At 35.1% G+C, this 13,660-nt stretch overlaps 3 protein-coding genes across 5 annotated transcripts in view; 2 read left to right on the top strand and 1 right to left on the bottom strand.

Moving 5' to 3' along the window:
• The first annotated feature begins 420 nt into the window (after nt 1-420).
• Nucleotides 421-4,096, top strand: LOC105140655 (probable 26S proteasome non-ATPase regulatory subunit 3). The gene is made up of 8 exons (XM_011047569.1): nt 421-750; nt 847-1,037; nt 1,678-1,815; nt 1,906-2,042; nt 2,269-2,323; nt 2,403-2,513; nt 2,883-3,122; nt 3,312-4,096. The coding sequence occupies exons 1-8, from the start codon at nt 675-677 to the stop codon at nt 3,822-3,824; spliced, it is 1,461 nt and encodes a 486-aa protein (XP_011045871.1). The 5' UTR covers nt 421-674; the 3' UTR covers nt 3,825-4,096.
• Nucleotides 4,097-6,705: 2,609 nt separating this feature from the next.
• LOC105140666 (SNARE-like superfamily protein) lies at nt 6,706-8,955 on the bottom strand. Its single transcript, XM_011047579.1, has 5 exons — nt 8,826-8,955; nt 8,649-8,745; nt 8,262-8,340; nt 8,072-8,153; nt 6,706-7,132 (listed from the first exon to the last, which is right to left on the bottom strand). The coding sequence occupies exons 1-5, from the start codon at nt 8,856-8,858 to the stop codon at nt 6,992-6,994; spliced, it is 432 nt and encodes a 143-aa protein (XP_011045881.1). The 5' UTR covers nt 8,859-8,955; the 3' UTR covers nt 6,706-6,991.
• A 1,367-nt stretch (nt 8,956-10,322) lies between these two features.
• The window catches only part of LOC105140673 (heparan-alpha-glucosaminide N-acetyltransferase-like), a 4,001-nt gene continuing 663 nt past the window's right edge, over nt 10,323-13,660 (top strand). Inside the window, exons 1-11 of one of the 3 annotated variants that reach the window (XM_011047599.1) lie at nt 10,323-10,492; nt 10,811-10,948; nt 11,038-11,119; nt 11,210-11,286; nt 11,830-11,930; nt 12,387-12,516; nt 12,595-12,711; nt 12,789-12,874; nt 13,189-13,255; nt 13,436-13,514; nt 13,597-13,660. In XM_011047599.1, the coding sequence (XP_011045901.1) occupies nt 10,355-10,492; nt 10,811-10,948; nt 11,038-11,119; nt 11,210-11,286; nt 11,830-11,930; nt 12,387-12,516; nt 12,595-12,711; nt 12,789-12,874; nt 13,189-13,255; nt 13,436-13,514; nt 13,597-13,660 (1,079 nt within the window). In that variant the 5' untranslated portion in view covers nt 10,323-10,354. The remainder of the gene's footprint in view (nt 10,493-10,810; nt 10,949-11,037; nt 11,120-11,209; nt 11,287-11,829; nt 11,931-12,386; nt 12,517-12,594; nt 12,712-12,788; nt 12,875-13,188; nt 13,256-13,435; nt 13,515-13,596) is intronic. The other 2 variants (XM_011047591.1, XM_011047608.1) reach the window with 2 other exon arrangements.

The following is a 13,660-nucleotide window of genomic DNA, read 5'->3' on the forward strand; positions in this document are numbered from 1 at the left end:
GCTGAGGATGATTAGCATTCAGACATAGCTTGTCTCCTTGAATTTATCAACATCGAAACAACTGTTGTAAAACCTGGATGGGGTGGTCCTAGGACGTGGCTAGCCTAGGTCTTGGACGATCATGGTTAAAAAAATATAGAAAAAAAATGTCAGGTTAACTTGTTGATCTAGTAGAGACTCATTTAACCTATTAATTTTTTTTATGTTATTTTGATTTTTTTAAAATAAATTAACGATCAGCTTGGATGAACTTAGAAAAATTATTGGTTCAGGTTTTACACAATCATAAAAACAGTCGGTGCCCCTTTGTATCAATCTAAATTTATCCGCCAAGGTAAGATACTATGTAATATTAGTTGATGCTAAATTTGTCAATACCGGGTGGGTTGAGGAATGGGCTGGAAAGTATCTAATCAGTTTCCGGGTCAAAGTCGGGTATTTGTCTCAGCCCTTTCTCCAAAGCAGCTCCGTCTCAGCGAATGATATCCTCCTCTTCCTCTTTCTTCACTCCACTTTGTTAGACTTGCAGTGAAAGAAAAGGTCCAAATAACCTCCATCTCCATCTCCATCCCAGTTTCTCCGAATTCAAATTGTCCTCTTTCAGAAACCCTAATTTCACCAAAAAAAGTCCCTTATTTCTCTCTCATTTTCTCTCTCATTTTCTCTCTGCAATCATGACTCAAGATGTTGAGATGAAAGAGCAGCATCAACCTTCCAATTCCACCACCTCATCTCCATCCACACTCCACCGTACGTATTTTTATACGTATATGTATGAACATGCTCGGATTTTTGGTTATTTATTTATAAAGTTTTAATATTTTTGAGATTTTTTTTTCTTTTTAGATTTGAAGGAGATTGCATCGTTAATTGAGACTGGAGCGTATGCGAAGGAAACGAGGAGGATTCAGAGAGCCGTGAGACTGACTAATACTTTAAGGAGAAAGTTGAAAGCTTCTGTGCTTTATGCTTTTCTTAATTTTGCTCTTTCGGCGGGATCCGAGTCGTTTAATCGTTTAATCTCTTATCTTCCTAAGGTAATTTAGTGAAATTTGTGGATAGATCGTGTACTTTTAGTGTTTATACTGTTGATTTAATTGGTTTTGGTCGATGGGAATGTGAGAGTAGTGGAGTGTTTTGATTGTTGAGTAGTTTGGAGGGGAAAATAGGATTTTTATGTCCTAGCATTGGCGGGTTATACGTGTTTGGTCTGTTTCGAGTTCCTTTTTTCGCGGTCGAGTTGGAATGACTAGCGGGCATTTAGGTTGTGAAGAAAAGTCAGTACTTTGATAGTTCTGTGAGGAGGATTTGCTTTTCTTGACGCCAGGGGAGGCTGAGTTGAGACTACAGTGGTTAATCTTATGAATGAACTAAATGGAGGGTTTGGTTATTGGATGGACAGTTAATCACTCAATTGGAAAGTTTGTCTGTTCGGGGCAGGTCAAAGATGGACTTTTATCTCTTAGCATTGATGGGCAGTAGCGTGTTTTGTCTGTTTTCAGTTCTCCTTGTTATATTTATGCTGTGAGTAATAGTGTTTTGGTAGTGGTTGTGTGTGTGTGTGTGTTTATTTGGTGCTTAGGTGGTGAAGTAAAGTTTGATACCTGGATAATGGATAATGTTGTGGGGGAGTTTGCTATTTTTGGAAGTTTTGTTGTTTAATATTTGTCGTGACAGGAAGATGAGCATGAAATGGAGGTTGATACTGCGACATCTGTGACCCAAGCTCCTGCAAAACATCCCTTGCCAGAGCTGGAGATATATTGCTACTTGTTGGTGCTGATTTTTCTGATTGATCAGAAGAAACACAATGAGGTAAAGCAGCATATGTTACAAGGGTTGTACCTTTTTCTTTTCTTTTCTTCCAGTGAAATAACAATATCAAGTTATCAACTGGGATTGCAGGCCAAAGCTTGCTCATCAGCAAGCATTGCTCGCCTGAAGAATCTGAATAGGAGGACTGTTGATGTTCTGGCATCAAGGCTGTATTCCTACTACTCACTTAGCTATGAACTCACTGGTGATCTTGCTGAAATCAGAGGGTAAATTGTCTATTCTATTCAATGCATAACCTTTCTTTCTTAAAACATGAGTTTGGGTGCATGACTGTGTACATGGGTCTGTTTGCTTATCTATTTGATGTCTTGGTGTTTCTTCTGCATTAGTTGATGCATTCACAAAACTATAACAAGTCTTGATGCTGTTAATCTTACTCACACAGAAGAATACCATTTGTTAACTAAGTTGAGTTTTTTTTCCAACTAACAGTAGCCTCCTTGCTCTTCATCGGATTGCAACATTGCGCCATGATGAGCTGGGCCAGGTAAATTTTTTGCATTGATACAGATCATTTTGTGGGTACATTGCTGGGTCCTTATACTTCTAATGATGTTGCGATGCAGGAAACACTTCTCAACCTGCTACTCCGCAATTACCTCCATTACAATTTATATGATCAGGCAGAGAAGCTGAGGTCGAAGGCCCCTCGATTTGAGGCTCACTCAAATCAGCAGGTAACACTCACTAGACTTGATGACGTGTATCCTGATATGTTGAGTAGTTAAAGCCTACAATATAGTTGATTTTGATTGAAGAATTTAGTCTCATGTCAGCTTTTTAAGCAATTCCATTGTTGGTCTTGATTTTAGGATTTTAATTATAGGCAAGTCATGGAACACATGGTATCTTTCTTGCTTGTATTAGATGCCAAATTGGTGAAATATTGTATCTCATTGGATTAGGTGTAATTGAACTTCATTAATGTGAACTAGTTAGTTTTAAAAAATATCTAATATTGAAAAGAAAGTGATTTTATTGTTGTCATTTAAAAAAATGATTGGTTGTAAACTCACTTTTTGGCACTATTCTGTTTTATCTTGCAGTTCTGTCGGTATCTCTTTTACTTGGGAAAGATTAGGACAATTCAGTTGGAGTATACTGATGCAAAAGAATCTCTCCTTCAAGCTGCACGTAAAGCCCCTGCTGCAGCTCTTGCTTTTCGAGTTCAATGCAACAAGTGGGCAGTTATTGTCAGATTGCTGCTAGGAGAAATCCCTGAGAGGACTGTTTTTATGCAAAAAGGCATGGAGAATGCTTTGAGGCCATACTTTGAGCTCACAAATGTAAGTCTAGGACTTTGGAACTCAAGTCTTCTTGATTTTCCATCTAAATATGGACATCCATCTAGTTTTTACAGGTATAAAGCTTGATTACTTCTACCCGAGGAAGATGCTTATGGCGTGTCAAGCCACCATTCAGCTGCTTGAGGTTTAATTGCTGGATTTAATGGGGACAATGTTTTTTGTTTTCAGGCTGTGCGAATAGGAGACTTGGAGCTCTTTAAGTCCGTTGCTGAGAAGTTCTCATCTACTTTCAGCACAGACAGGACCCACAACTTAATTGTTAGACTGCGGCACAATGTCATAAGGACTGGACTTCGCAACATCAGTATCTCTTATTCTCGGATTTCACTGGCTGATGTAGCCAAGAAGCTGAGGTTGGACTCTGCAAACCCTGTTGCCGATGCTGAGAGTATTGTGGCCAAGGCAATACGAGATGGTGCTATTGATGCTACTTTGGATCGTGCAAATGGGTGGATGGTATCCAAGGAAACAGGGGACATATACTCCACAAATGAGCCTCAGCTGGCATTTAACTCTAGGATTGCCTTCTGCCTCAACATGCATAATGAGGCAGTACGTGCCCTTAGGTTTCCACCTAATTCCCACAAGGAGAAAGAAAGTGCTGAGAAAAGGAGGGAGAGACAACAGCAGGAGCAAGAGCTTGCAAAGCACATAGCTGAGGAGGATGATGATGAGTTTTGATCTAGTGTCTGCAAAGATACTGTTCTCCTGATGGAATTCTCTCCAGCTCCGTGATTCTCTATATGGGCTCCCCAGCAGAAAATGAGGATCTTTATGGGTGTGTTTGTCACGGTTATTTATGTTTTGATTTAGGATTCTGTCTTGTAATCGAGCTACCTCCGTTCAACTATTTTGATTTGAATTGTTGGGTTGCTCCTTTCTTCCCCTCGAACTCATCTTATTTACCTTTTCTATCATTTGATTTCGCTGCATTATTATCAAATTGATGAATCTGTGATGAGTGTGCCTATTGATTTCGTTGCAAGATATTTCAGCTGTAGAAGGTGCTACGTTGCTGGGCAGGCCATTAGTTTTGCTGTTTTTCTTTATCGCTGATTATGCAACTATAACATTTTTATTTTGGCATCAGATGCACTTCTTCCACCATATGGTTGTGATATCTCATTTTCTTGACTGCAATGTGAAAATTTAAAGGGCCTCCTCGGAATCTAGGGAATGCAGTGGTAACATGTTAATCACAGGTTTATTGCAATATTGTATAGCATCAACAGATTGGAAAAGTAGAATAATTTTAATCACAATGCCCTCCAGGGAACCACAAAAAAAAAAAAACACATTAGCAGCTTGTGTTTTGATGGATATTGCATTAAAAGCCAGGGGCAAAATATTTTGGAAATGTGTTTCAACCTTTTTCATGAAAATTTGAATTTTTTTTGTTTTAAAATTATTTTTTTGTATTTTTGAATTATTTTAATATATTAATGTAAAAAATAATTTTTTTAAAAAAAATATTATTTTAATATATTTCTAAAAAAAAAACCTTTAAAAAATAACTCTCATAAGATTCTAAAACAAAAAACCCCTCAGAATCATAAGTGTAATAAGACAGCGGTATGATATGAAGAACATACTGGGAACTAAAATATAAGATTTTACAAGGCAACCTTTGCAACCAAGTGATTTCATGAGGCTGCAAAGGTGATGGAAAATCAATAAGCATTGAGCAAGCCATGATCTTATTCTGTTTGCCCTTTTCCCCGGTAGGTGGGCAGGTTTTGGCCTTCCCATACGTAGTTCTTAACCTCATTCCAGTTTTCATTTAGCATGTTTGTTTCGGGTTTGAAAAACTATTGAACCAAAACAAAATTTTAATTTATTTTAACCAAAACAAATCATAAAAATACCTTATAAATATTAATAACTCTATTTTCAACTACAAAATAATCTTTAATCAATCTAAAAATAAAAAAACAAACAAAACAGTAATAATAATAAATTTATGGACCCTAATCTATTTTTTAGCATGCTCAAAGAACAAAATTATTTTCATTGAACTATCCTCTTCTAACAAATCTTCATTCACACCGGTATCTATTACATTCCTTCCATTTTTTTGGTTGAATAAAATATGAGTTGCACATTTTTTTTATAAAATGTTAAGAGATAAAAAAAAATAATTATTCATTAATGTCACAATAAAAATATATTTTGCAATACAATTATAATATAAAAAGTACTCAACTATTTTTTATTATTCTTAAAAAAAAACATGACCTCCTTATTATATTGAATGGGTAATTAAAAGGAATTTAAAAAGGTGACAAACAAAACTTATAATTTAATTAAGGATTAAAAAAATACTAATTAGATGGTGTTAACGTGTTAACCTAAATGTGACATTTATATTCTCACTCTCTTTATTTTCGTTCAAGAATTAATTATCATAGCGTCAAAATTCTCACTCTCTTTATTTTTGTTCAAGAATTAATTATCATAGCGTTTTGACGTAAATAACTTATGTGACTTCCTTTTATTTTTTACAAGTAAAAAGTTCGAGTTTGATATATGTTTTTTTATGTTAAAATATTTTATTTTCATTATATTTTAATATTTTATTTTATTTAAATTATTTTAAGTTAAAATTTTATTTAATCTTGACTATTTAAAAATATTTTACATTTTAAAATTATATTTATTTGACATTATATTCATATTATATAATTCATAATTAATTTATCTTGAATTTAAATTATATATATATATATAATCTCGAAAATCAAAATATTTCATTACAATTAAAAAAAAAGCTCTTACCGAAATAAAATTGAGACACTCTTGCTCTACACTCCCACATGGTTTCCTCCCATCGCGATCAGGGGTTCTGTTTAATTAATTACGAAACTTACGATATTAGTTTCTTGTCAATTCAAGAAAATGTTTGAATCTTGATTCGGTTAGGTTCTCACAGCCCAAGCCCAAGCACCTACGTTAGGATACCCAGACATGGAGACAGGAACGAGATTCAAAAGCTAGCACGCAAATTGATGTGCTATCGTCGAGAATAGCGGTGAAAACTGCATTCTACTAAATTTTAATTTTATATTTTTATATTATTTTAATTTACTAAAAATATTATTTTAATATATTTCTAAATAAAAAACATTTTAAAACAACCAATAACTACTATGATACTTCCACATATTTTGATACATTTTTTTTTTTTAACTCAGTGACATCATTTCCTAGCTCCCATTGTGATCTCGGAGGTTCGTGCCATTCTGTGTGGTACCTTCCCACTTCAGTTTGTCAAAAAAGGAATATTCATTTTGGGTTTCGATGAACCTCATCAAGATCTCAAGCCATTCCTTTATTCAGGGACGAATAAATTTTCTTTATCTGAGTGCTTACGGATTCTGAATGAAATGCTTATCAATGAAGCTACGACTTGAAACGTAATAAGCCAAAAAGAAAATAGAATTGAGGAATGCTTCCCTACTGTCCAGCACGGCTGCAACTGTATTGTGTCTGCTTGGCAAATATATAGATGCAAGAGCTGGATGGGAGCCCGTCAACTAATGGTTTAACATTATTGCAAATAATGTCATAGTAAATATAGTCAAAATATTGAACGAAAAGATAACACACGAAGATACAATTATGATTTTTGTCAAGTTTTTTCAAGAATAATATGCACAAAAATAAAAATGAACCATCTCTAATTAAGAGGTAAAATCACTTGTTTTTTCTTAGCTGCAGCTCAGAGTACAATATATTTGTTCACTTACTAGCCGAAGCAGAGAGCATGAAAAGGGTAATGAAAAGAAAATGGCAATATCCAATGGTTGCATGAAGGAATCCAGCAGGTTTAGAAGTGGAAGTGGCTGAATTTAGCCTGCTGAGCTCAAACCAAATGACTTGACGATGTTGCTTACTCTTTCTGCAAAAGTTCTGGACGTGATCTTTTTACCCGGGACATGAAAAGGGTTTGAAACTGCATCCACGTATGCAGCATGGAATCTCCGGAAAAACTACAAAAGCACCAAGAAAATATTGAAACAGAAACAACCAGGCACGGCTCATACCAAGCAAGTAGTTATGCACTTATGCTATCATTTCGATGATTAATTGGCAGATAAGTGACAGCCACACTGACAAAAAAATCGGTGGGATATCTCAGGGTCTCCATAGACTGGTTTGAGTCTTTTGGTAACAGAGAAACCTTGTTTCATAGAACAACCCATCACATTCACTTTATATTAGTATCTAGTTTACACAATATAAACACTTCTACTTTTCCACTATGATGCTCCTATTGCATAAAATGGCTGGAATGGTCAATATATGACTTCAAAATTAATTCAAAGCCTGGAAGAGAGGCCAAACAATCAGCAAAACAAACAAAAATTTCCATGCAAAGTACAGCAGAATTATTGATGGAAACTTGATGGACAACCCCCACCACCTCCAACTGCTTCAAGATAGAACAGATAATTTAAGGAGCTTGCAGCCCTTGTAGGCAGATTATTAGAATCTGTCCCCCGTCACCATACCTCCAATATTTGAGATATACTATGAGCAATGTTGTTCCAGTTATGACACATGAAGACAAAAAAACAAATTGTAAGATCTCCAGAAAGACTCTCTTAAGTAGATAAGCTGTGAGATCTCAAAATTACCACAAGACCCAACAACCATGACAACACCAGACATGGATAACTGGATTTTAACTGTCCAAGCAAATTTGAAATAACATCTACTTTTGTGCAAGGAAACCAGCACTGCTATTAAAAAAATTACATTTACAATATCCAGTGGAGCTTGATACACAATGTGTTGGCACACCTTAGCAATGCCACATCTAAGCTTCTAACAAATAGAGCATAGTCATGGGATAGAATTGTGATAGAAAGTGAATTCTAATCTGGATCCTACAAGTAAATTAAGACTACACGCAGAGAAATGCTTACATTTCTGACGTCTGCATCTCTGACATCTAAATCAGTTGTGACCAAGATGAATTTCACCTTCGTGTTTGTCAAATAACCATACCTGAAGACAACAGCAACAACAATAAATTATATCAGGACACCAACCTCGCCATAAACTACACTATGCTGAAGCAATTTCAACCATCGAACAACCAAAAAACCTTCTTACACTTTATAATTCTCAGTTGGATAAAGCAATCCAAGAAATGTCTCATTCAATGTCAGCCCAGATTTCTTTGGATTATTCACTACACAAATTCGGTCACAATCAGATACCAAACAAACCAAAAGGTAAATTAAAATGCATCTGAGAATTATGAACCCTCAAATCTCCAAATTTGTTAACAACTTACAATAATGCCATAAACCAACAAAATAAATATGAACCCAGAAGCTCAAATCTTGAAACAAATCTCAAACAAGCCAAACCCAGTTCACGGAAACAATAAATCTTAACAATTTTTTTTTTAATTAAGCCACATCCCAGTTCATAAAAATAATAAATCTACACACATATGGGTCAATTAGAACCAAATTAAGCATAAATAAGGCCAACCTCGCTCATCAACAACGTCAAGGGAGCAGTGAACTATGTGGTGGAGCTTGAGTGCATCATCTGCTTCAGTAAAACTCTGTATGTACAGTGGATTGTTCTGTTTGACAGACAGTCATCGGATTTCATCAAAAGATTAGATAATCACAGAATGAATGTGGGAGATGGGAGGCGGTGTACCTGATGACCGACGACCGCGACACACACGATCATCTTCTCCGTTCAGTGCTTCTTACAGGGTACTGAATCTCTCAGACTTGGGCTGTGGAATGATTTTCCTCCTACTCCTTTCCTTCTTTGTAAGAAAACAGGAAAGCTTACACTGATAAGACCACGCCGAAGGCTTGATTACAAGACATGGGCTCACGGCCTGCTCTTGGCATGGTATTAAAGGAGGCCCAGCAATTAAAAAATTATCTCAACGGTTAAAAATAATATATATTATGGGTATTTGATAAGGATAGTTTATATCTTGTAATGTTTCTTTCAGCAAAATAATTTTTTTTTTTAATAATTGGTTTTTATGTGATTACATTGAAATATTTAATAAATATTCTTGAAATATAAGCAATTCATCCATTCATATAAATATATATGATTATTTTTAATAATGTGTTAAGAAAGTTGTAACAATTATTTTTTAAAGTATTTTTTAATTTTAAAATATATTAAAATAATATTTTTTATATTTTTTATATCAACACATAAAAAAATCAAATAATAAATAAATAAATTTTAGCAAATCTTCATTTACGTACTGCCAAACAAGACCTACTATCACATTGTTATTACAGATTTTAAAATAGTGCATTAAAAATGGGTTTGATTTTAAATTTACTAAATTTATCGTTTGAATGCTGACATGATCCTGATTACATCTATATAGTATGGTAAGTGGGATTTTTATAAAGTATTCTCATGGATGATATTGAAAGTTTCAATTTTATTTTTCATAATTTATAATTTGTGACATTTATATGTTTACATGTGATCGTAATCACTTTTCCATCTGTTATTCTTTTGTGTTTTGAAATTCTTTTATATATATATATATATAAAGAAAGAAAGAAAAAAATGTCAATTGAACATGCTAGTAGGGAATGATGGAGCCCGTGGATCCTTTCTCGCTCAGGCCCAAAATCTCTATAAATGAGCTCAAGAGAGGTCCTGAGTTCTTTTTCCAAAGTATTTATAAATTTTATATTGATTGAGAACATGGAGCATTATTAAGAGAGAATTGAGCCGAGAAGAAGAGAACTGCGAGTCTGTAATTAGTAGAGTTTTGTTACTATTTTGATATAAAAATAAATAAATACAATGATCATAGAGTAACATATCTTCTGGTATTTTTTTTTGAAAACACGTAAATTTATTTTAAAATATTTTTATTTTTTAATCAAATACTATCTTTTTTTTTTCTTAAAACAACAAATAAATGCTGTCTAATTAATTTAGGTTTTTTTTCTAGATCAATTCCTTTTTTTTCCTTTTTTTACTCCTAATTTATAATATGAAAAAAGAATCCGAAGAGATATAAACATTTGTGGGCTTGTAATAATAAATCTATTTTTTTTTTAAACCAAAATAACGACTTCTATTAATGTCCCCTCTGGCATTCTTATGTAACCAATCACCATATGCCACGTCAGGTTTTGTCCTCCCCGAGGCCACCTTCCTCTTCACTTTACTTGTCTGCTCTGAAAATTAACATGCTCTTTCGATCTTCACTGAAAATAATGGCAGACTTATTACACAAGCCATTGCTAGACATTGAAGAACAACTACATACCAGTAAGAAACCCCAACGTGCTGCCTCTCTCGATGTATTTCGTGGTCTCTGCGTCCTTGTAAGCTCTTAGCTCCCTGTCTTCTTCTTATACATACATACATACATACATGCATACATACATATATATATATATATATCAATCTTGATTTAGTTTAAAAGCTCTTAATTGTGTTTTATTTTCTTGAACTGGCTTGACTTTCTGGGGTCGCTCTGTTTGTTTCCTGAGAAAAATGTGGCAAAGTTTAGTCTCTTGAAATCAAGAATTGAAAAGCTTGCCTTGACCTGAACTTTTCGTTTGGTTCGTAAGTCGAAGCATGCAATCTTCATGAATAACTAAGCTTGATTATGATCTGCATTGGATATTGGTTGCTTTCAGTTAATGATGCTGGTTGATTATGGTGGGGCGATTTTTCCCATTATTGCTCATTCTCCTTGGAATGGACTCCACCTGGCAGATTCTGTGATGCCCTTCTTTCTTTTTATTGCTGGAGTTTCTCTTGCACTTGTTTACAAGGTAATATCACTCAGTCTTAATTTAAGAAAAGACATTTGTGCTTCCTGGTTCACTTGAATCGAAAGCTTTCTGTCTATATACGTTTTCAGAAAGTACCAAACAGAATCGAAGCCACATGGAAGGCAGTGATAAAGGCAATAAAACTATTTTTGCTAGGTGTGGTTATTCAAGGTAATCTTATCAATAATTTCCATGCATTCGGGAAGTGAAATTTTACAATGAGTTCTGTATGTAATATGGCACACACCCTTTTGAATTCAGGTGGCTACTTTCATGGAATAAATTCCTTGACGTATGGTGTTGACATGAAAAGAATACGCTGGCTTGGAATTTTGCAGGTGAATTGATTTTTCAATCGATGACGCTGATATACTGGATAGTTTTCCAGTGAGAAATAATCTGTTCATGGTTCTTCGCTTTTGGGATTTTTTGCCTTCATTAACATATATTTCGTTTTGACACACACATACATTGCTAGTACTGATTTTAATTTGATTCCTCACATGGACGAGTATAGAGAGTAGTATAGAGGAGTGTCAATTTTATGAGGAAATACTGGGAAACTTCACTCTGCCTTGAGATCTTGCTGAAGAAGTGATTGCATACAAGCAGCCACATCAGTTTCCTGATCAACTGAAGTGGACGGGCAGAGTAATTAGCCACACGATATGTATCTGCTACATTACAAACATACTGTTCTACTTTTTGTCGTTGTCATTCTGGTCAGGTGCAAGGACATCCACCTCAGTAGTCCGCATGATACTCAAAGCACAGCAAATGACTATTATGGCCTTTGTTTGCTTCCTTTAACAAGTTGCATGTTTCATTCTGTATATAATGCTCGCAATTTCTTAACTTGTGTCAGTTGTCTTTCAAGCCAGAAAATATCTGTTGGATACATAGTTGCTGCTTTATGTGAGATTTGGCTTTCATGTCGAACACGTAGAGAAGTAAGCTTTCTCAAGAGTTATTACTGGCATTGGTAAGCTTAACATTTGAAATTGAGTTTCGCTCTAAAACTTCAAATATAAACCATATGTAATAACAGCATCTTTTCACTTTGATGATCTCATTCTAATGTTGATGCTAAGTATCAGACCTTGTTTCCTTTCGCTCTCTTACTTTCTTGAGCTTGTAAGTGGGATTGATTTGAATTGAATAACTCATGTTCAAGAAAAACATGTACATGGGAGAAAGACCATGCCACTGGCATACGGATTCGTGTTTTATAATATAAGGAGCACTGAGTGGAAGGTGGACAGATATGAGTAGATCATTAAGAGACTCGATGGATTATTTCCTTTTACAACCTAGATCATTTTTTGATATGATGATTGCTGATTAGTTGTTTCCTTTAATTTAGTAGGCAGAATGAACTACTATGCCAACAACTTGCATTCCTTCCTGTTTCGTTGACTAAAAGATTTATGTTTTCTAGGTGTGTGGCATTTTCACTGTCTGCAATATACCTGGGGTTATTGTATGGTTTATATGTTCCAGATTGGCAATTTGAAATGTCCAAAGCAACTTCTTCTGTGTTTCCGACAAATCACAGCTACATTTACATGGTGAGGACTCTAAAATTTTATCACTTGATGTCCAGTTCATGAGATTGCATGCATCCCTACTTACCCAATTTGACGCAGGTAAAATGTTCTCTAAGAGGCAATCTTGGACCTGCTTGTAATTCAGCTGGAATGATTGATCGCTATATACTTGGCATTGACCACCTGTATAAAAAACCTGTTTACAGAAACCTGAAGGTATCCTGAGCTGTTCACTTTATGGTGTCTATTCGTTCACGTAATCCATTGACTATAATGAAATTTCACTTTATCAGGAGTGCAACATGTCCACCGATGGCCACGTTCCTGACAATTCAGCTTCCTGGTGTCATGCTCCTTTTGATCCTGAGGGTGTTTTAAGGTGGGCAATCAAACTTCTTTTATGCTTTTCTTCCCCGAACTCAGTTCTTCTGCATTTTATTGTACTCACCTGAATATTCGTACTTAAACTACCCCCTATCAGTTTGGTGCCTGTTTAGTAGGACTACGTCCTGGGTCTTAGTGGCAGTTTTGTCTCATGGCATCCTGACAGCGTACACAGTTCAAGGGTTTCTATCTTTCCTTGTAATTCTCTTCATACACATAAGAAGGATATCTTCTTGGTGCAAATAACCCTTTGCTATGGAAATGTGACTCAAATTCTCTCTGACCTTCTAACAACGATTGTATCCACAGCTCCTTGACAGCTGCAGTGACCTGCATAATTGGACTTCAATATGGACATCTTCTTGCTCACTTACAGGTGCAATGTAGTTGTCTTCTTCATTCTCTTTTTAGTTCTTATAATAATTGTTCTTAATCATTTAATGGGAGTTGCAAGATTTAAATAGAAACGTAAATACCAAAACCGTTTTATTTCCGTATGTTGCTTCTTTGAGTACCTTGAACAGATTACATATGATGTTACACACATATCTTTCAGGACCACAAGGGACGCATGGAGAAGTGGACCTTATTCTCATTTTCACTTCTTGTAGTTGGGTTGCTCCTTGCTGTTATAGGTATGTACTTTAACGACTCATGATCGAAACCATTTTGCACCATAGCATTGAATCTTCGACTCTGTTCCTCTTTTCTTTTCAGGCGATCCTGTGAACAAATCTTTATACACTTTTAGTTATATGCTGATCACTTCTGCTTCAGCAGG

This window comes from Populus euphratica, unplaced genomic scaffold (assembly GCF_000495115.2).
Source record: "Populus euphratica unplaced genomic scaffold, PopEup_1.0 scaffold3.1, whole genome shotgun sequence".
In the NCBI taxonomy this organism is placed as follows: domain Eukaryota; kingdom Viridiplantae; phylum Streptophyta; class Magnoliopsida; order Malpighiales; family Salicaceae; genus Populus; species Populus euphratica.